At 40.0% G+C, this 22,698-nt stretch overlaps 1 protein-coding gene across 1 annotated transcript in view; it reads left to right on the top strand.

The window, feature by feature from the left end:
* Nucleotides 1-22,698, top strand: part of PEPD (peptidase D) — a 263,825-nt gene that overhangs the window by 59,372 nt on the left and 181,755 nt on the right. Inside the window, exons 5-7 of the mRNA XM_044664186.1 lie at nucleotides 3,687-3,734; nucleotides 5,817-5,878; nucleotides 20,624-20,668. Coding sequence (XP_044520121.1) covers nucleotides 3,687-3,734; nucleotides 5,817-5,878; nucleotides 20,624-20,668 — 155 coding nt within the window. The remainder of the gene's footprint in view (nucleotides 1-3,686; nucleotides 3,735-5,816; nucleotides 5,879-20,623; nucleotides 20,669-22,698) is intronic.

Here is a 22,698-nt window from a genome sequence, read left to right as displayed (position 1 = left end):
AAATGTTCTTTTGGAATCAGGAATACCCAGGTTTGAATCTTGTACAATTACTAGCAGACTAGACAAGTCCCTTAACTTCTCTCTGCCTCAGTTTCATTAAAATGAGGACAAGAATAACTACTACCTGATAGAGTAGCTGTGAGGATCAGATGAGATATGTAGTGTACTTTGCAAACAGAAACATGCTTTAAAAATGTTCACTATTATGTTTGTGATTATCATCATTAAAGTCTGCCTCCACCCATCATTTTGGAATAGTCTCATTTAGTTTAGCACATGATGTGACTTGCCAGTCTTCTCTGGCTATTTTAGCTCCTCCTCCCTCTCCCCCTCTGCCCCCCCCCCCCAAGATTGTGTCTTCTTTCCTGGATCTCCCACAGTGCCCAGCCCTGGATAAATCCTGACTTTTTCTGTATCTTCAGGCACCATGCTGTTTTGTGGTATCTAATAATGGCCAGGGAATGTATTAATATGGATATGACCTGTCACTTTAATATCCTTGATTGGAACATCTAAAATAGTTCCAAAAATTATTTGCATGCACGAAACAAGGTACCTTGTCAGTTATCTAAAGTCAGTTTAAGCGTCAGAGGCAGTAAGGAACCTGCTGAGTTTGGATTCTGACTTGTTGCTGCTCCACCCCTAGCCACATGGGATTCTTTTCACATTTTGTTTCTGCTCTGATAAGATCCATCTTAACATCAGTGTCCTTTGAAGCTCCAGATATAAGTACCTCCTCTCTCTAAAACTTTGAAGGATACGTGGTCTGTTGGCTAATACTAGGTGCCTTAGGAACTGGAATCCTGGAGTTTTTACCTGATGCTACTGGTGATTCATTTCTGTGATCTCTGTTGAGACCATCTCTGTGCAAGAGCCTACCCAGCCACTGACTGGCATTTTTATTTCAAGATGAAAAAAAAATTCCATTAAAAAGGTACCATAGGTTTTTTTGGGGGGAGTTGGGGTATCAGATCCCAACATAAATTGGTTTCCAATTCCAGTGCTTTTCAGTAAAAATAGAGACATTCTTTGCCATAAGAATGGAGGTCTCTTGAATGGTGGACTTAGAGACTTAACACTAGGAGCTAGTTTTTGTTTTTAACAGTATCCTTTGTGTGTTAGTTCCTAAGAAGGGTTTATTGAGTAGATTAAAGTCAACCTAAAGCAGAAAGGAGCCCCACCTTAATGCAGTGAAATGGAGTCTATAGAATCTATTACTCTTTAGTAACTCCTTGTCTTGAGAGACAGGACAGGAAAGCAGATTTCTAACCTGTGGGAATTGGAGGTAAATAGATAGCTTCATTCACCCCCAGAATGAATAGTTATTTATGATCATGATGTAGAAGGAGAATGGGATGGTGGAGAGCAGCAGGAATCTTACCTTCCATTTGGCCCAGTTGGACTTTGTTTGCCCTCAACTGTTGGGGTATCCCAGGAGAGGAAGCTCTATGAATTTCCTCTTGTATGTGTATAAGGAAGAACTTACTAGTAAAAATGTAGTCACATTCTGGGCATTATCAGTGACCTGTAAGATAGCCATAAATGTGTAAAAAAATGAAAAGGACTAGAAAAGTTGAGAAAAATAGCCATCACAAGACTCTTGCTATTTAATTTGTTGGAGAAGAATGTTGGTCCTCTGCCCCAATTATTTTGTATATATTTTATAGCTATCTATGAATGTGTAGTTATCTTGAAACCCCCCTCACCCTCATGTTTCTTGAAGAATTTAAGCTTATTGAGAGTAGATACTGATTCCCTACTGCTATTGATTTTCAATGTGGAGCATAATGTAGATACTTAAACACCTTTTAATTGATCAAATGTCTCATTAGAGCTTATTAATTTAGTGTTGTATGTGAAATTTAGATTATTAGCTTAATAATTTTAAGATTGAAAGTTTTAAAGCTGGAGGGAAATTTAGGGCCCCTCTAATCCAGCCAGCTCTTTCATCTTTCAGATGAGGAAAATGAAGCCTAGAAGATGGGGGGGGGGTGATTTGTCCAAAGTGACACAAGTAGTGAGTGGCAGAGCCAGGATTAGAATCCAAGAATTTTGACTTAAAATCCAGAGTTCTTTCAGTTGTTCTATGGTTACATAGTGTCCTCTGGTACCTTGATTTATTCTCAAGTTATAATGGATGCAGAGCATAAGCAGTGAATAATGTCAAGGGAGGAGATAGAAGAATCCAGAGGACTAAAAGAACCAGACACATATAGTATTTAGTGTGGAGACAAACTGCCCTACACTTCTCAGTAGGCACTAAGGACCTTGCTGTCTCACTGCCCAGAACAATAATTCACGCTCATGATAATGACCCTGAGTCATCAAGAAAATGTTAGATTATGCTCAGTAAATGCTCATTGTTTGATAGTAAGGCAGGGAGTGTGTTATTAAAAAAACAACTTTACCTTAAAATAGTCAATATTTAAAACAATTTTTGACTCTAAAAAGAATATTTAAATTTAAGTTCTCTTTTTAAAAAAATCACTCATTCAGAGACGTTGCCCTCTTGTGTCTGATCAATTCAAAGTCACTGTCCCCTGATCTGTCAATAATGTAACAATAGCCATTTAATCACCATTCCCCAAGAATAAGTGCGCTTGGAGTGGCAAGCAGGACATGGTTCAGAAATTTGGCTTGGTGTCATTGGGAAGCAGTTGTACATCTCAAAATGGAGAAGCAAACCTGCAAGGCATCTTACATATGCTGTGTGTGTCTCCTTTCCCCTTAAATTGTCATAGAAGCTAGTCTGCCTGAAAACACTGACTATCATTTGAAGTAAAGCAAGGACATTTAGTGGAGAAGGTTTTATAAAAGCTAAGAGGTCTCTGGAGACCACTCGCCTATGGAAATGAGGGGCCTACATTGACATTGCTGGGCTGTTCAGTGATGGGCCTCAGTGTTTAGTGGACGAGACACTGCATTGTGTGTTCCTTTAATTTTTTGTGGCATGAGAGCAGAATATGCTGATGACTGTGAGCTGCTAATGGGTCTCAATGGAAATGATAGAGGGCTGGAATCAGTGTAGGCTTGGAAATGCTTCATCGCCCCCTGAGGTAACTGGGGTCCACTCAAGCAGTTGTAATCAATAAAAGATGATCCAGTGCACTGAACAACAAACACACAGCTTACAACTGTGTCAGAGAGGAGCAGCGGCCTGTACCAGCTTTATTGGGCAGCACAGTAATGGCCGCATTTCTCTTCCATTATTCTTGACTCTTGTGTCCTGATAGTCATCTTGGAGGAAAAAAACCATTAGCCTACACATTTGTTATCGCCTGTCCCTGCTCTCTTTCCCAAGGACAATAGCAGATGTAATCCCCAAATGCTATTACCTCCCTTTGTTTCAACAACTGTAATTGTTAGAAATCATTACATGATGGTAAATGGAGACAGATCGTGACAAGTCTACAAGACACACTGCTGTTAACACATGTCCCTGGGGTGGTTCTACTTTTTTTTTTTTTTTCATTCTAAATGATTCTGGTTCCCAGTCTCCAGGAGAGAAGGAGATGGTAAGACAGAAGAGAATCTCTTTCAAACCAATTTACTTTTAATTGTCTAGCATAGAGAACCTGTGACTTCTATGGTTTGGACTGGGTAACTGCCTGCTTCTGGGGAGCTTGCTTTATTGCCTTTTTAATGGTTTCTAATAACCAAATGCAATTTTTCATTCTAAATTTTAGATAGCCACAGTCTTGACTTCATTGACTCCATCAGTTCTCCTCACCTTGGTAAGTGATGCTTGTTTTTCCAGGGACTTTTTGGTGTCTGATGCTAGTCTGCCCCAGAGGTTAGTGAATTGAAAACTTCTCCCTGTGTAGGTAAGCCTCATATAGCCGTGAAGTGCAGTAAAATGACAAAAGAATGAATATTTAATGAGTTTCTTCACTATTTGATTAAATCTTATCAATAACTTGTGGAAATCACATTTCATTATAACTGTCTGGGTATCTTGTGGTGAGGACACCCTGTTGACTACCTCCTCAATATGTCATATGACAACTTCCAAGTGTGACTGACTAGCAGAACACAGAGATGCCACCTTATTAAAGGAGTAAGTTAGAGCCATAAGACAGAACTGACAAATACAGCATCAACATAGACTGCGAGGCTGAATATCATGGCAAGATCATGATGGGATGGGGTTTCAGGAGGTATGAGATCTAGTCCTAATCCATTGCAAGACCATGGACAAGTCATTTCCTATCTAATTACCTCATTTGTAAAATAATGGACTTGAATTAGATAAGATTCTTTCCAGCCCCAATATTTCACGTACTAGAATGAGTAAACATAATTTCAGTCACATTTTGCTCTACTTCTTCCATGCAATTCTTTTTTTTTTTTTTTTTAAATAAACCCTTACCTTCCATCTTGGAGTCAATTGACTCCAAGGCAGAAGAGTGGTAAGGGTAGGCATGGTAACTTGCCCAGGGTCACACAGCTGGAAAGTTGTCTGAGGTCAGATTTGAAGCTAGGACCTCCCTTCTCTAGGCCTGGCTCTCAATCCACTGAGCTACCCAACTGTCCGCTTCCATGCAATTCTTAATGAAATTGAAAAGAAACACCAAGATAAATCCTTACCACTTTGTCTCTTTGAGGAAATATTTTTAGCTGAGCATTTCAGCAGAGTAAGACTCTAAAGGTCAGTGGCCTTTCGTTTGACATCTGGGACTGTCACATGCCAAGAATATATTTTAATAAAGCTAAATTAGTGGTGGTTTTTGTCTTAGGACTGTGATGAGGGAAAACCTTGATTTGAATTTCCATGTGAAATAATATACCATTTTATATCGATGGAATTTATTCCATTTTCTTGAGGTCCTAGATTTTAAAATAAGAAAATGCAACTCTCCTTACTTGCTCAGATGATTTTTTTCCCCCTTTCGTTAGTTGATCTTTACAGAAACATTTTCTCTTCATTATTTTTTTAACACTTCTAGCAAGGTGTCTCTGTTGAACTCTGTTGTTTTGACTGCTCGGCAGAGAAGTTATATTGGATGATTATGGGGCAAAGAATTGTTTTAATGTGTTCTATTTGTGGAGTAAAATTAGACAGTTTCTTGGGGAATAGACATTATTTTAAAATCTCTTGCTAATCTAACCATGATTCATTTTACCTCTGAATCACTACTTATTTTTTCTCATGTTTTCTTCTGTTGTTCCTTCCAGAGTTTCTCTCCCATTAGGGAAAGAAAAGAACATAGTACATCTTCATGGATTTATATTAATAAATGCTTGTCCTGCATAAGATTTCTACCCACATCTTATAGATGGGCTAACTTTGACAATACTCTCTGGGATCTATTAATGTTAATGGGATTTGTGTGCATAGAATAAAGGGAAACCAGATTTGTCATCCATGGCTGGAGATTTAGAATCCTCAGGCTATTCTTCCCTCCCACCTTTACTTAGTGAACTGCCTGGCCATTAGCTGACAATTGCCCTTATGGACTCACAGGAAGAGACTTTTATTAAGGATCCTGGGACATTGTTGCGTTGTCTTACCTTCACTTTCCCCAAAATGCTATAGGCAGCTTTAAGTTTTACATAGTTGTCTCACTCCTGTGAGGTGTGAGGAGAAAGGAAACATAAGAGCAGAATTTAAAGTTATCCAGTTGAATAGTTTCATCTTTTGGGGAACAGGAAGGATGGGAATTGGCTTTTGAGACCTTTCTTAGTGTGTTGCTCTGCTCACTCTTTGTGGTGCTTGTGTGGGCTGCCTGATTAGTTGCATTTTTGGAAATCTAGAAGTTAAGATGGTTTTGAGCTGGTACTGACAAAGACGATTCTCTTTTTCTTCTCCCTTCTAGCGTGGTGTTAATACAGACAGTGGCAGTATATGCCGGGAGGCTTCATTTGAAGGCATCAGCCAGTAAGTTAATACCTAGGTTTAGGTGGGGGCAAGGTAGGGGAGGATAGGGTGGTGAGGAGACAATGGGGTTTTGGACATCTTAATGAATTGTTATGCTCTGTCTAATTAAGTTTTCTTACAACAAGTGTTTCCTTAACTACAAATTAGTTGTTAAAGCCACAAAGATATTTTTTTAGAACAAGCTTGCTTTGGTCTGTTTAGAAAATGTTCAGAAAAATTGGCTGCCAGAAAGCCTTTCAAGTTTTAGTTTAAAGAAAAAACACTATGCTTCTGCTTTGTTCTAACCTAAGCAAGTACGTGACACTCAGTACTTAATGAACACTGGCAGAGAAGGTTCATTTTTCTTGAAATACATGACTCCCCCACTTTTGATAGTTGAAACTTATATGTTCTTTGATCCCTGTTTTCATCCCTCTGCCAAAATCCAAAGTCTAGGCCACCCTTTCCTCTTGCCTAGATTATTATTTTTTAAATACATTTTTATTGATAACCTTTGTTTTTAAATCATTTGTATTTTCCATTTATCCCTTCCTTCTCTCCCTCTCTCTGCTCCCCCTTCTCTCTCTCTCTCTCTCTCTCTCTCTCTCTCTCTCTCTCTCTCTCTCTCTCTCTCTCTCTCTCTGTCACACACACACACATACATCCACAGAGACTCTTGAAAGAACCACTTAATTGGTCCTCTTGTCTTCAGTCTCTATGATAACTTAAATACTCTGTCAGTATCTTTTCTCTGTAGAACTTTATTCTTATTGTTTCTTTGCTCAAAAACAGTAAGTGACTCCCTGCTGCTTACTAGATAAAGTCTAAACTCTTCAATCAGATATTCAAGGCCCACAGAATAGCTTCATCTTACTTATCCAAGTGAATTTTTCATTGCTTCTGTCTTGGCATCTTCTATTCCTCTTTATTATACAATTCTCATCACCATGTCTCTGTTCATACTATTTCTCAAATACTTAGACAATTCTACTTATCCATTAAGTCCAAACTCAAGTCTCACCTCCAAACAAATTAGCCTCAACCCTCTTCGATCTTTCCTTTTTATATAATTTAGCAAATATTCATTGAGTTCTTAGAGAGCTGTTATGGTCTTTGATTTTAGGCAAAGGAAACAGTCATAGAGGCAGACATGTTTAGAGAGGATATGTGAATGGAAGTAGTGAGTGATCAATTTGAAAAAGTTAGTTGAAACCAAATTAGTGCTGGAAATCTAGGTTATATGATCCTTTTTTTTATAACAGTAAGGGTCAAAGGATGATTTTGTCAAGGAAGAAAGTATGTAGAGAGAATTGAAGAGAGCTAAGAATGGAACCCTGGTCACTGCCAACTTTAGAGGGTAGGCAAGATATCGAAGGCAACTAAAGAAAGGAATACTAGAGTGTTCATAAAGCTAGTAGGAGAATAGTAGAGTATAGTGTTTGGAGAGTCAAATACAAGAGAATATTAAGGAAGGTAGTCAAAAGCATCAAAACGTGAAGAAGAAAGGTCAAGGTGATACAGGACTAAGTAAGAAAAGGCCATTCAGTGCAACAGTTGGGGTCACTGGTCACCTTTAAAAGAGAAATTCAATTGAAAGAGTAGTTTCTAGCCCCATGTAGGGCTAGAAGAACCAAATATGAAGAGTTGAGTAGACAGATATAAAAGAAAGGAAGGCAATCAACATATGAACAACTTTTCAAAGTTTACTTCATATAGCATTTATATTAGTCCTGAATTCTTTCTTAAATGTATTTCCAAATCTTGCCCTTAGCCAGACTGGAAGCTCCTAGAAGGCAAAGAACTATGTATTTTCTTATTCTCCCTGTCTCTCACCATAGTGATAAACTGAGTTCTTTGAATAAAGCAGGCTCTCAAGAAATACTTATTGGTTGGCTGATAGAACTTGAAGCCAAGTTTCCATTATAGGATTTGAGGGTCAGGGCTTTGTGAATAAATGTTTTCCATAGTTCAATATTTATTGAATATCTGTACAGTGTAGGCATTGTGCTGTGTATGAATGGGAAGGAGGAGGCTTGCAGTATAGATCGGGCAATACACAAACACAGTTAATGATTCCTCTTATTTCATTTACTGGCTGTCTAGATGTAGGTTGGGGAAGAAGCAGGGGAAACGTACAAATGGCTGGTCTTGTATGACTTATATGGTCTTGTATGGACTTGTATAAAGGTCTTGTGTGTAGGATTTCTTTCCTAGTTGTGTATGGTTGGTGATGGCCAGGGAGCTAGCTTGGTTCAAGACCTCTAGGGAAGAAGCTTTCTTCCCTCCCTACCTTCTGAGTGCTTGGCTTATTTTGTGGTCTAATATTCCATACTTATGTCTCAGTATCCAGATTTATGCTTTAGACCTAACCTCCTGGTGTTTGCTATTCCTGAGCAGGAGGGGATGCCAGGAAATGATTTTGCCTTTCCTTCCACAGCAGGTTGTAGTTTGAACCATACTGCTGTGTGCCCTCTGGACCTGTTCCAATCCTTTCCAGGACCCTCTCTGTGTGTGATTCCTGGGAGAGGGATGTTCATTTGCCTTACATGATTCATTTGCCTTAAATGACCTGTTTAGATCTTTTATTCTGGGGAAACAAATTATTAAAATGTGTTCTTAGGTGATAACAGTCTCAGCCCTGAGGAAGGCTACAAGTGATTTCTAAGCACCCGAAGGGAGTCAACAAACATACTTATATGTGCACAAATGTGTGTATGTGCATTCTTGTGTGTGTGTGTGTGTGTATGTGTGTGTGCGTGCATGTATGTTTGGATATGCTCCCAGTGATTGATTGAACAACCCTATTAGTTCAGTTAAAGTACTACACTTAATGATAGTGTACAGTTTTCCTATAATATGTAGAATGGAACCTAACTAAAACTTGACTGCCCTATACTGCTTACATCAAGGCCTCATCTGTTTATAACCTCAGTAGGCTTCAAGGGCTTAACACACTGACTCAGAGCATGTGTTTCACTTGTGATGGATCTGAAGTATTACCTGCTTCCTTTTCCTAAATGGAGAACTAGACACAGGTGGCAGTCATCAGCCTAGAACAGAGCATATGAGATATGTAATGCCCAATCGTTTCAACTCCTTAACTTCCACCAGTATGTCATTTACATTGTGACCAAAGACAAGCTGCCAGGCTGATGTTGTCTGTGGTTGTTTCCTCCTCAGGAACTCTCCCTTCTCCTTGACCTCTAATCCAACTGGGTACAATCAATCAAATAATATTTATTAAAGAACTACTAGGAGCCAGATATTGTGGTAAATGCTGAGAATACAAAAAGAGGCAAGAGACTGCCAACTGCCCTCAAAGAGCTTATGACCTAGTGGAGGCGATAACATGCAAACAAATATGTATAGGAACTAAATAATAAAGGGAAGGCACTGGAATTAAGAGGGGTTGAAGAAGTCTTCCTGGAGAAGGTAGGATTTTAGTTGGAACTTAAAGAAAGCCAAGAAGGTCAGTATCAGAGTAGAGGAGAGTGCAGGATTATGGGAGATTTTGGTTATGGCTTTGGAGTCTGATTGGGACCTTCACACTAGTTTACCAAGGCAGCTTTCTAGTGACAGGAGTTTTCAGCCATGGAAGGCAAAACTAAAGGTGTCCTGCCAGTGCTAAGGCTGCTTTCATCAGCATTGGCTTTTAGGGAAGATGATAATGTGATACCCCACACCCACTTTACTTGCCACACCAAAACCCACCCGTATGTACAGTGAGTTATAATGTCATAAACAATATTTTTGGTGAAGTAAGTTAGTGACAGAAAAAATAACTTATAATTATTTATAAGTATGAGCTGTGTGAATTTATGTGCTGTGTGTGTGTGATGTAGGAATGATTAGGAAGGATTATGAGCTCATAAATATGTATCACTTTCCCCCAATGATAAAAAAGATTGGAGCAGGGGAGAAGTGAATATCACACTCGCTTCTTTTCATCTTACAAATCTCCAGTTTCCTCCTGGGAATTTCCCTAATGCAGTTTGTGTGTCTCTTCACTTCTCCCTGATTAACCCAATTCATTGATATGCCAGCTCAGGAAGCCAGCTTGGCGTTCGAGCTTGCCCGCTTCTCCTCTCAGCTTGTTATTTTTACTTGATCTGGCTTGTTGGTGGTGGAGGAAATATGCACATACAATCCATGTGCAGACTTATGAGCTGGACTGTCCTTTGAGAAAGGTCTGAGTGTGGGCTATAAGAAGCCTGCCTTTTACCTCCCCCTCCCTTCCCAGAAAGCACCAACCCTTACAGCCTGAGCACAGACTTCCAAAGTGGTAGCTTTGAGGCCCCCTGAAGTTATTGTTTCCCTAGGATCTCATCTATATCTAAAAAGAACCTGCTTGCAGTGACTCATGCCAGCTTCTCCCCTGGCATCTCGGCAAAGAGAATGGATTTTTTTGACGTCAGGCAGAAAGAACAGGTCATTTTTGCTGAAGGGCTGAGGTGGTCTCTTTTGTTTTCTTCCACCTTCTCCACTGTTCTCCTGAGACTTATACTCCAGAGAGTTCCCCTTCAATTTTCATTGTGGGGGGTGGTGTTCTTCTACTGACATGAATCTAGGCACCAGCTGGGGCCTTGGTTTAGTATGGTAAGTCTGCCTCAAGCGAGGCTTCAAAGTAGGGAGAGCACTTTGCAGAAGGAGCACCTCTCCCACGCAATCCCTTTGCATATTTATTACCTTCCTTCTTGTCTTGGCATGGAAAATAGAGAGTAGTCATAAAATTTAGAGATGGAAGGGGATGTTACTAGAGGAAGGATTATGAGCTCATAAATATGTATCATTTTCTCCCAGTGATTTAAAAAAATGATGATTTCTTCATCACGTTACTGATGAGGAAACTGAGGCACAGAACAGTTCAAAGATTTGACCAGAGGAATAAATAGCTAAGCCAAGAGTCAAACCCATGTCTGTCATTCTTGTGTTCTATACCATTTAACATAGTTTCTGGAACTTAGGAAGCATCAAATAAATGCTTATTGAGAGTTGACTGACATTGCTCTTTCTGAATCTTGGTCTCCTGAGTAGGTGAGTCTCTTTGGACATTGTGTCCCATTTCTCCACCCTGGTGTGATATCACCTCTCTTTTCCAGTACCAGATTTAGGACTCTTGGTGCTCTCCCTAACCCTTATTTTGTTTTAGGGGGAAGGGTACTGTTAGATGATTTTTCTCATATGAAAGAAGTATCCACTCCTCTGGCTCCAGAAGAATTGAGTTCTTTAGAAGAACCATCTTCAAGGAACTACCATCAGGTTGAACTGATGTGCATGGGCCCCTCTTGAGTGAATTGCAAGTCAATTTTATTCCACCTACACCAAAAGAATGTTCGGAGTCTAGTTTCTTGGGTTTGGCCTCCTACCTGCCACAGACTTACTGAAACACATTCTGTGAAGAAATGCCAAAAAATTTATGTTTTTGGGGGTAGAAAAGGAGGTGGGATGGGATAAGATTAGCAATTAAACTTAAAAGAGTTTTATTGCAAAAAACTTCTGCATGAAAATTATAGAACCATGATGGTGAACCTATGACATGTGTGCCAAAGATGCATTGCCCTCAGTGGCCTCAGGAGCTGATCAAAGTTGCCTGCTGAGCATGGCCATGCCTGTCACACCTCCAGCCAGAGCAGACCACCACCACCCCACAGCCTGCAGCCCAGCCCCACCCCACAACCATACCCCCAAATGCAGGGGTGGGTGGGGCATGGCATTCAATGGAGGTGGGCACGGGCACATAGTCTGGGGGAGTGGTTGGAGCATGGCATGGGGTCCCTAAAAGATTCACCTTCTCTGTGATAGAATATTCTATTCACCTGTCATAACATCTTTTACTTATACCTTCTTGTGCCCTGAATTCCACCCACTGATCCAGGCCTTTCTTACCTCATACCTGGACTATTAAAATAGCCTGCTGGTAGGTGGCACCTGCTTCAAGTCTCTTTCCAGTCCCACCTGTCCTTCACTAAGATGTCAGAATGACTTTCCTAAAGCACATATCTGACTGCCATATCCTTCCTGTCCACTCAGTAAACTCCAATGGCTTCCTCTGAGATCAAATATAAAATTCCTTTTTTAGGGGTCCAGACCCTTCATTACTTTTCCTTCTTTTCAGTCTTCTTATCCCCCCACCCTCTGTACTCTGCAGTCTGATGACTCTCAGATGAGATACTCCATCTCCTGGCCCTGGACATCGTCTCTCACTGTCCCACATGCTCTTTCTCCTCATTGCTACTTCCTAACTTCCCTGCCTTCCTTCAAGACACAGCTAAAATAAAAGTATTAAGACAAATACGAGTCTTTTTCAGACCCCCTTAACTCCTGTGGAGTTCTGCAGATCATTTTCAATTGATTCTGTATACAACTTGTTTGCACATAGTTGTTCGCATGTTGTATCTCCCCATTAGACTGTGGCCCTTGATAGCAGAAGCTATCTGTTGGCTTTCTTTGTATTCCTAGCACTTAGCACATTCATCAATGCTTAACTGATTGATTATCAGTTCATTAGAACACATTGAATTGTGTTCAGTCAAAACATATACAATGACTCTGAAACATTTAGTTCTTTACCAGGCTTTTTTCATTTCAGAAATCTAGACTTCCAAGGAAACGTACTCCATAAAACAGGTTTTCACCATGTGAAGGGAAAACAGCTTTATGCTCCAGGATCCTCTTGACTACTTTGGGAGCCAGGATACCCCCTGCTTCCTCTGCTTGGTTTATCTCTAGATGGCACTTTCTTATGTCTTCTCCCCAAATGTGGTCTTCTTCTTAACAAAGTCTCATGGAGGGGAGTACACACTCATGGCCTGGGCCAGGCCTGCATTTATAGCCATTGATATTGAAAATGCCCATTTGGGCAGGCAGAGCTTCAATGTACTTAGTGGTATGAGGGGCTCTGTCATCTTTGTTGTTTGGGGATGTATTTTTCCTCTGCCCACAGGTCAAACTCTTTATTGATTTTTCATGCTGTGTGTGTGTGTGAAGACTTCTGCTTCTCTCCATCTTTGCTGCGTCACTTTGTGCTGCCAGTCTTCTTTCACATTCCTCATCCTTCTGGCTCTTTCCCCTGCCCCAGTGGCTATTTCTGGGAGCTCATTAGTCTTGGTGTGCCTTAAGTTTAGGGCTTTTACCTAAAATAGCTGTTGGCTCACTAGACAAGACCCAGGTTGCATTTTTTTTTTCTGACTGGTTGTTATGATGCACTGCTTTCATAGTCTTGCCCCATTTCCAATGATCTACTGTCTTGTCTCATTAAAATTACTTGCAGTTGGTTGAGCTGTTCTCAGGTTCTTGCAGCTATTTGGTGAGTTTTCTTCAGTGTTCTCTTCCTTGCTCCTCTAACACCCAATCACTTTGCTTCCTGGCGGTTTGGTTGAAGGACACCAATAATGGGCCATAAAAGGGGACCTTGGCTTGTTTCCCAGATTCCTACAAGGTAGGTAGAGATGAAAATTTGTTCTGGAGGACTCTCTTGTGTTTTCACTAGTTCCATCTGTCTCCCCTCCTTGGGCCTTTCTCTCCAGTGCTGTTGGGCTGTGGATAATAATAGCCTGTTTTCCTAAGCAAGATGAATCTTGTGTCCTTCTCCTTTGGGGAGGCTTAGTGGCTTCTCTCATGAACTGCACTGTATCTCTAATGATGTTACTCATTTTCCTTCAGTTTTCAACACTTGGAACTTCCTTAGAAACATATCTGATCTCAAGCTGTTGATTAATCTCTGATTTTAATAAGTGGCCCTTTCATTTCATCCCTTTGAGGCTAGAGGGGTATGTTGCTCTTGAAAGCAGTCTGAAGGGGTCACTTTTGTCCTGGTGGTATGAAGGAGGGCCAGTCATGATAGGATAGCACTTGGCACCAGGTACCCTGCAACTAGTATTGCCTCTGAATTTGCTGCAGAGCAGCATTGTTTAGTTTTATGTTTTAGATGCCTAGGAAGAAATTCCATCAGAAACCTACCTCTGACTTTTTCTTAAATTCCTTGCTAGTTGGCATTTGATAATTCAGGCCTGAGAGATTTGATCCTGAAGCTGATGGGAATAAAGGCTCTCTATTACTCTCTTTGGGCCATGAGGGTTCTATTTTGGGCAAGGGGAAGCTCCTACATTAGCCTGAATGTCAGTAATCCTATGTGTGTCAGACTCCTGCCTGCCTTTATCCCAGCCCTCCACTAGAATGTAAGCTCCTTGAAGGAAGAAACTGGGTCTTTTTTAAATCTTTGTATCCCCAGCACAATGGTTTGCATATAGTTGAATTAAATTCCTGAGGTAAAGAGTTCAGTGACTTTACTCATCAAGAATATTCCCTACTCCCTTCACTGAAACATCTTGCATGAGTCCTACAAGTTAATATCAAGAGGCAGTTGCAGTGTAATATAAAGAATGCTGAACCTACAGTTGGAGATGGGCTCCAATTTTTAATTTTGACAAGTTATCTGTGACCTTGGACAAGTCATATGACCTCTTGAGCCTTACTTTCCTCATGTAAAATAGGTCTCCATCAAAGGGCTGATGCTTTTTAAACTTAAAGGCACTATACAAATATGAGCTGCAGTTAATCAGTTGAAGTTAATAAACATTTATTAAACACTGTGCCAGGTATACATCGCCTTTTAGCTTCCTTTGGGAGAAATTGGTCAGGGGGAGCCATGGCAGTCTTCAGGTTGATTGGTGGTGAAGAGAAAGAGGAGCTACGGAAATAGAATGTGCATCAGGCTTGGCTTAGAATTGAGCTTGGATAGTATGGGATATAGGATAAGAGAAAGGGTATACCCCCTAGGAGGTGACATATAGTTGGGAGAAAGAATTGTCTGCCCTGATATGGTCCCACTGTTTCTGCTTGTACCAACTTCTGCTGCTGATATGTTCAGCCCAATTCATCAGGTTTTTATTGAGCTTATTGATGGACCTTGTTCTGTGTTAGGCTCTGTGGAGGAGACTATATGTACAGTGGGAGCTTTCCCTACAGGGTTGGGTTTTCAAATTAGTTGTGTTGAAGGATAGGGTATAAGATAACTTTCTATACATATCTAGTGTAGAGAAGAGTTCCACAAAATTAGGATACAGTCATGGAATCATGGTATATGGGGAAACATACTGGATTTGAAGGTAGAGGACCTGGGTCTGTCTTCCCTCAGTAACCTTGGGAAAGTTATGGCACCTTTCAGGGCCTCATTAAAGTGAGAAATTTGGAGAATGAGATGGTCTCTGAGGTCCCTGGCAGGTCAGATATTCTGATTCTGGGAAATGCCGTGAAGTCATTCAGAGAAGTAAAAGAACAACAGCATCTGAAATTTTCAGAGAAGTCAACAAGCTATGAGAGAGACCATGATTAAAAAATAACAATGCTTTTGGCCATCAGAAACTTGGATTCTTTTTAGGGGAGAGAGGGACATAGATTATGTATGTAAATAAGTGTAATTCTAGGTTAAAGGGTGATGGAGTCAAGAGAGATCCTAAGATGTTCTAGGAAAATTTGAGCAAGGGAAGGATCCCTTTTGACTGGAAGACTTAAGGAGGAATAAGAGAAAGCCCTTGAGCCTAGAGTAAAGATAAAGACGTAGGATGCAAACTGGACTTTAAAAAAGGAGGTTAAAATTTGGATAAATGGAAAAAGGGAGAGGAGGACATTCCAAACAGGATAAAAGATGTGATCAGAAGCATGGATGTGGGAAATGAGTATGATGTGTACAGGGAATTAGAAAGCAATGGGCATGCCAGAAGTAAGAGATTCCTTGTGGGGAAGCTGGAGAGATAAGGTGGGAGAAAAAGAGGGGGGCCTGTTCTCACTGAAGTTGTTGGACACCAAGGAAGGTAATTTGGACTTGATTCAGTTGTGTTGAAGGGATATGAAGTAAGAGAGGTTGTATGTTCATAAAAGCTTTGTAGATTTGTGGTTTGGTTGTGTGAAAGATAGACACAAACTACATGTATCCCATTTGCTATGTTCAGGCCAGTGAGAAGGCTCTGTATTCAAGTCATTTTCTGTGATGTTTTCAAAGGAATTAATTATTCAGGTTAAGCATGTTTCTTATCTTTTGCTATTTTTATTGAAATTGACTTGCATATTTGAAGACAATTTGGTACAAATTAATTCCATTTAAATAATCTGCTAAATGTGAAATTACTGAATTTGAGGGTTTGAAAGACTATTAATACATAAAGATTTGAATTTCAAAATGTAGGAAAGACATGAGTATTGTTAGAATGGAACAGCAAAATAAATTTTATATATTTTGGTAGCCAGTTTGGCTATGTTTAATGCTTTCTGGTCCTTATTAATGCATATGTTATAATATTTAGAATTAAATAATTTAAATAATCCTTGAATGTTATTGAGAACATATGACATGAGACTGGTAAATTTACCCTTATCTAGCACTTCATAATATACATAGGGCTTGCCTCACAAACGACTCTAAGATTCCTAGCTCAAATATTATGTCCATTTCACAGATGAGATAACCCACTTCTAGAAGGGAAAGGTTGCCAAGCTAGTAAGTGTAGGAACCAGGGTGCAAACCAATTTTCTAGTCCTTCCAGTTGGTTCATTATCTTCTGTTTTATGTTGCCTTTGGCTGCAGATAAACAAAGCTTTCTAGTCCTTTGGACTGTATTCCTGCCCTTCAGCCATGTGTTGATTCAGTCATTCAATATCTATTAAACTCCAGATATGTGGCTTTGGGTAATTCACCACTCTTCTGGGTCTCAGTTGCCTTAAGTATAAAATGAGGATAGTACAACTTGTAGTATTTGCTTTACAGGGTTGGTATGTATTAAGTATTAAATACCCAGCATCAAGTTAATGTAGAAATCAATTACAAGGCATTTAAGTGCTTACCACTTGCCATGGCATGACAAAGAAGGAGAAAAACAGTCCCTGCCCTCAAGAAGTCCCTAATATAGTGTGAGAAGCCACATGTAAACTAAAGTACCTACAAATTGCTTAAAGAATAGACGAAAGATAATATCAGAGGTAACAGCCTGAGCATCTGGGGAACACTGGGAAAGGCCTTCTGAAAAAGGTAGAGTTTGAGCTGAGCTAAAGGAAGCCAAGAAATCTGAGAAGTAAAGTGAGGAAAGAGTGTTATGGACATGAGAATACCTAGTGTTAAAGCATGGAGACAGGGTGTCATGTACAAGACATGGGAAGTAGGCCTGGGTAGTTGGATTGTAATGCATGTGGAGGGGAATAAAATATAAGAAGGCTGGAAAGGTAGGAAGGGAGTCATGTTTGGAGAGAGGATTTCATATTTGATCACAGAAAGACACTGTGGTTCATTGAGGGTATTTTAAAGGGGGATGGATAAGTGATAAAGATAATTTGACATCTGAGGGGATGACAGCCTAGAGTTGGGAGAAATAGCTGGGCAGCCGTCTTAGAAGCCTATTGCTATGGGGTGTTTTAGATGTGTGAGGGGGTGAAGGGAGGAAGAGGAAGGTAGGAGAGGAAAGAGAAATGGGAGAGAGGAGAGAGGAAGGTAGAGGAAGGGAAAGGAAGGTAGAGGTCCCCAGCCCTTGCAGGGGGAAATTGACCAGAGCCCTTCAGGGACTCAAATAAAAAGATCAGAGAGCAACTTTAGGGTTTAGAATAGCTAGGTTTTATTTAAATTAGAAAAGAGAAGGTCTAGGATAGAAAGGGAAAAAGGCACCAAGAGAGAGTGCTCAGGATCTGAGAGCCTCCAGGGTAGAGAGACTGAAAAGGCACCAAACTTTCTCTTTTATACTTTTTCTGATACCTCCCACAAAGAAAGTGGGAGTTGTCCTGGGAAGTTGTAGCAGAGTGTCCTAGGAGTTGTAGTCTCCCAGGGTTTACAATAATTTCAAATGATGCAGATGTGATGAGGGCCTTAGCTAGAAATGGAGTTGTGTCAGGTCAGAGAAGAGTGATATACATGAGATATCATCATAGAATTGGTAAGATTATAAGTTTCTTGAGGGCAGAGTCTATTTCTTTTGTTATTATTAGATTTGGCAACAGATTGGATATATGGAACTCATGAGTTCAAGTGAAGAGAAGATTATAACACTGAAGTAATTTCCTCCCTGGTTGCATTCCTGGACTCCTCCATCATGTCCCAGGAATCTTTTTTTTTTTTTTCTTAAACCATTTCCTTTTGTCTTAGAATCAATACTAGTATTAGTTCCGGGGCAGAAGAATGATAAGAGCTAAACAATGGGGGTTAAGTGACTTTCCCAGGGTCACACAGCAAGGAAATGTCTAGACCAAATTTGAACCCAGGTCTTCCCAACTCTAGGCCTGGCTCTCAGTCCACTGAGCCACCCAGCTAATTCTCCCCCTTTATCCTCCCCCCTTTTTAATTACATTTTAAAGAACAGGTAGAAACTGGTGGAGAGGTAGAGGAAAGGGAAAGCATTAGACCATAGGGCATTGTATAATCAAAGGTTTGGAGGTGGGAGAATATACCTGGGGCATATTTGAAAAACAAACAAATATTCTATCTCCACATCCTCTTTGTTTTCTTTGTATAAATCCTGCCTTCCGTGTTAGGGCTTGAGCTTTTGGAGGAAAGAGAGTTACAGAGGGTTCAGTAGGTGTTCAGACAGTGCCCCTAATGTCTTCGTACCATTTCCCAAGTTTTCACCTGCCTTTCAATTTCTACTGCTCTGTACCCAAGTCAAAGCCCAGGTCATCTCTTTCAGGCTGACCAGGCCGTTTACCTTAGTTTCTACTTTAGTGAGGTTCACCAACCCTGCAGTCACTAGCATTTTCTTCATACCAAATAGGCCATTGCTTTCTCTAATGCCAAGCTGACATTTGACTAAACATAAGACAAAATCTAGGTTGTCTTCTTGATTTATGTTGTCTGCTCTCCTCTATTCCATGTGACCTGTTTATTCTTTTCTGAGTTTCCTGGTGTCCTTTGGCTGTCTCTCTCTTATATTTTGTGAATAGTACTTTGACTTTGAAAAGGTTGTTAGTTTTTTAGCCTTTTTTTTTTTTTAAATGGAGGAGTGTTTGGACACTTTGAATTAAATTATCCTGATCTTGTCATTATAAATGCATTGAGTGTTGGCAAGCTTTCATCACCCCAGAGGAGGCTATGACATTCCTTATCTCTTTCCCCATCATATCTCTTGCCTCTAGCTCCTGACACCCCTTGGTTACCTGTTACATTGCTATAGCACCAAAGTTTTCATTTCTTTCTTCATAGTAGTTAGACACTAATAAGACATCCAAAAAGATTTTTCTCAGTAGGAAAAGGCTAAGTAGAAGTTGTGTTTTTGTGTTTTACATGTTGCTCCCTGCCTGTGATCATGGATGTCTGTCACTCGGTCCAATTCTTTGTGTCTGTGAATTTGTGACCATGTGTCTGACTTTTACCTTTTGCAAGTTGAAGGTTGAACTTTTGGACATGTGACTGGCATCTTTGCCATATCTGGCTTTGGAAATGCACATCAAGGCAATGTTTGCTTCTGTTGCTTCATATTGTGCCATTTCCTGGTCAACTCTAATTCCTGATGTAATTTTTTTTCTGGCATTATGCACCCTGTAAAGCTTGTGTTTCACATCCTTTATTAGTTAGGGCAAAGGAACTTTTCCAGTTGGGAGTAAATTTGATCTTTTTTTTATAGGGGTGACTTTGTGAAGGCATGCAAATTTTTTTTTTTTCTTTCACTTTTCAACTTTGCCTAAAAGAAGCAAAAAAACCAAACAAGTTGTCCTTCTATTCAGTTGGCACTTGTATCCATCCTGGCTAGGGATAATTCCCATATCCTGGCTTTTTCATTGAGGAAACAGTTCACTGTCATTAATATGGAAGAGAAGCAACTAGAGGTAGTTGAGGAAGGATGTTGGACATGCAGTCCTAAAAGACTTGGATTCACTTTCCATTTCTGAAATTTACTGTGACCATGAGAAAGATACTTATCTCTTGGAGCCCATTTCCTCAAATGGGAAATGAGACTGACATTAATATGGGGTTATTGTGAAGCTCAAAGGAGACAATGTATGTAAAGAACTTTATAAACCTTAAAGTGTATGGAGAAATGTTAGTTATTATTACTTTCCCAAATGATCTTTGTTTCATAGCATAAGTGATTCTGAAATTGATTGTTGCAGATCTGCTCCTGTCTGAATGACACCTCCCTCCCCACTTCATCTGTCCCAGGAGTGTTATAATGCTAGGCTTAATTTTAAAAAATTAAATGTATGAAGTGCATTGAGGTATGTGTTCTGCAAAGGAAGTGTTTGTTGTTGCTACACTTTATGTAATTTTGGAATCTCTTAGGTCATTCTGGCTCAAAGCTAATTAATATTCTTGAAATGAAAACCAAACATTATGACCCTAATTTTAGTGGATGTTTGGCAAGAATTTCTTCTCTTCCCACTGAGCCGTTCACAGTGAGCATCCTGTGGCCCTGGAGGGATTTTCTAGAAGTATGTCTGGAAGAGTATAGTAATTCAGTAGGTAATTAGTCTGCTGTATACATGAGTAGAAGTTCTTTGATTCAGAGAACAAGGCTAAGGTTTGTTTTTAGTTTTTATCTTTTCTTGGTCATAATATTTTAAAGATAAATTAGAAGGAAAATTTTGTCATTCAGAACTTGGGGGCACTTTGTACTCCTATGCACTACTTACAGAATTTCCTGCATTCTGTATTATAATTGATCACTTCTACAGGACTGCAGGCTTTTATTTAATTAGCCATTGAATCTTTTTTCATTGCCTGGCCCAGGTCTCTGTACATGTTGGGAACTTCATAAATGTTTGACACTTGAATTGATGCTTCTTGTTTTTTGACAGGTTCAAAGTCAACAACACCCTTCTTCACCCAGAAATTGTGGAGTGGTGAGTATTTATTCTTGAATTTATTTATCCCTTATGAATGGCCACCTTCCTCTTATCCCTTCCATCACATCCATTCACCAGGTCTGAGGTAGAAACATTCATCCCTTAGCCCCTATTTCCAAATAAGGTCAGGTTCTAAAATCAGGATCAATCTAGAGTTTAAAGAAGAGGCCAGGGAGTAACAGGGACCAGAATTTCATGGGAATGTCAGGCAAAATCATTGAAAAAGGCAGAAGTGAGAAGTTGGGGATGATTGACCGACCAGAGGTGAAGATTTCAAATCACAGACAGGATTGGCTGTCTATAAGAAATCAGGTGTTATGCCCCCAGGGATACTGATAAAAAGACCATGATTTCCTTATCCTTAGTGTGTTGGAGGTAGGTGACGCCTTACTCAGTCCCTAAGGTGAAATAAAAGTAGTAAGAATGTCTTAACAGAGATGAGTGATACAGGATGGCCATCCCATCTCAAACCAAGCCCAGCTTTCTAACAGAGAGGGCACTTAACACCTCTTATTGAATTTTCTCCTGGGAATAAGGTCATCTGAAAAGACTGGCTAGACTTCTTTATTAGTATTTTCCTTAAAAAAAAAATCCCTTCTGACTTGCCCCTGAAATTCCCTTCCTGATCCATAGCTGCTCACAGGACCCACAATTGTCTCAGTGCTGGTGAATCAACAAAATGTCCTGTCGATATTTCCTTGACTCCTAAGAGATCAAGTATTAGGTCATGCTTCAGAAAGAAGTGAACTTTAATTCTAGTTAAATCCCATGGCTCTAAGATGAACTTTGCTTCATAAGACTATATCCTAATGTTATGAAAACGAGTACCTGAAGGAGAAATGATTTGACACTCATTGCAAACAGCAGAGTTTTATAAATGTCATATCATTATAGCTTCCTTTGGGATGGGTTTTAATGGCACAGGTCCTTTGCTGTTCTCGTGACTGTAATAATTCTCAATGAAATCCATTGTAATCATCATAATTGCCTGCCCAGAAATGAGAGTGATGCTGGATGGTGCAAGTGTTGATGTTTTCCCCTAATTATGGAAGGAAGTGAGACTATGAAATTGTCTTTCCCATGATGTCAATTACAACTTATTAGTGTGTTCAAATGACACCACTGAGTCCTATTGGTTTTATTTCTTTGCTCTCTTCAGAAAGTGTGATTGTGTCTAGGCACTTAGCTTCATTTAAAGTCTAAACAATTAGTACAGAACTTAGAACATTAGAGTCAGGAACCCTGGACTCTAATGCCAACTCTTACTGATTTACTGTGTCACTTTGGGCAAATTTACTCTTGTCCTCCTTTTCCCTACTATAAAATGGAAGAATCTTTCCTCTACCTCCCCTTCACCCCCCAGTGAATCATTCATTAATTCTAATCAGAAACTCTATATTGGCTTTATTGAAGGAGCAAAGCCTTTTGACCATTGGATCAAACTTATTTTAGTCTTATCAGTCCCACTCTCCTGTCCTGGGTGATACCCATTCCTGCTCTCAGAGTGGCAGGGAGAGTTTCTGAAGGAGAGAATAATTGAAGTTTCTCTATTCTGCCATAGAGATGCCAGGGGTTGTATCTCAGTGTCATTATAAAAGAGTGGTAAGAAAGAAGGGAAAGACTGAAAAGTCCAAACCAACAATGAAACAAAAACACCATTTCTCTCTGCCTGGGTCATGTAGCACCTGTTTAACTTGTTCGCTGTGTATCTCAGGCATAGGATCAGTTCTCATCCTCTGAATATGTAACATGATGTCTGGGGCAGGCAGTCTCAGAGGAGCATGTGTGATCCCCGAGTGGGAGGAAGCCAAGCCCTTTTGCATAGTAGTCTGGTTCACAAAGTGGATAATGTCATGCAGATGACTTCAAGAGTTAATGACATTCGAAAGCATTCTTGCAGCCATGCACCTGGTTTGCAGATGACTCATGCAGGCAAGGGAATTGGTGACAAAAGCATTGAAGGCAGCGACTAGCGCAGGACTGACCCTAAGTAGTGGTGGGTCCATAGATTTCATGACTCACAGACC

The sequence above is a fragment of the Gracilinanus agilis genome, chromosome 2 (assembly GCF_016433145.1).
Source record: "Gracilinanus agilis isolate LMUSP501 chromosome 2, AgileGrace, whole genome shotgun sequence".
NCBI lineage: Eukaryota > Metazoa > Chordata > Mammalia > Didelphimorphia > Didelphidae > Gracilinanus > Gracilinanus agilis.
Note: the sequence above shows the minus strand (reverse complement) of the source record. Positions and strands in the feature narration are given on the sequence as shown.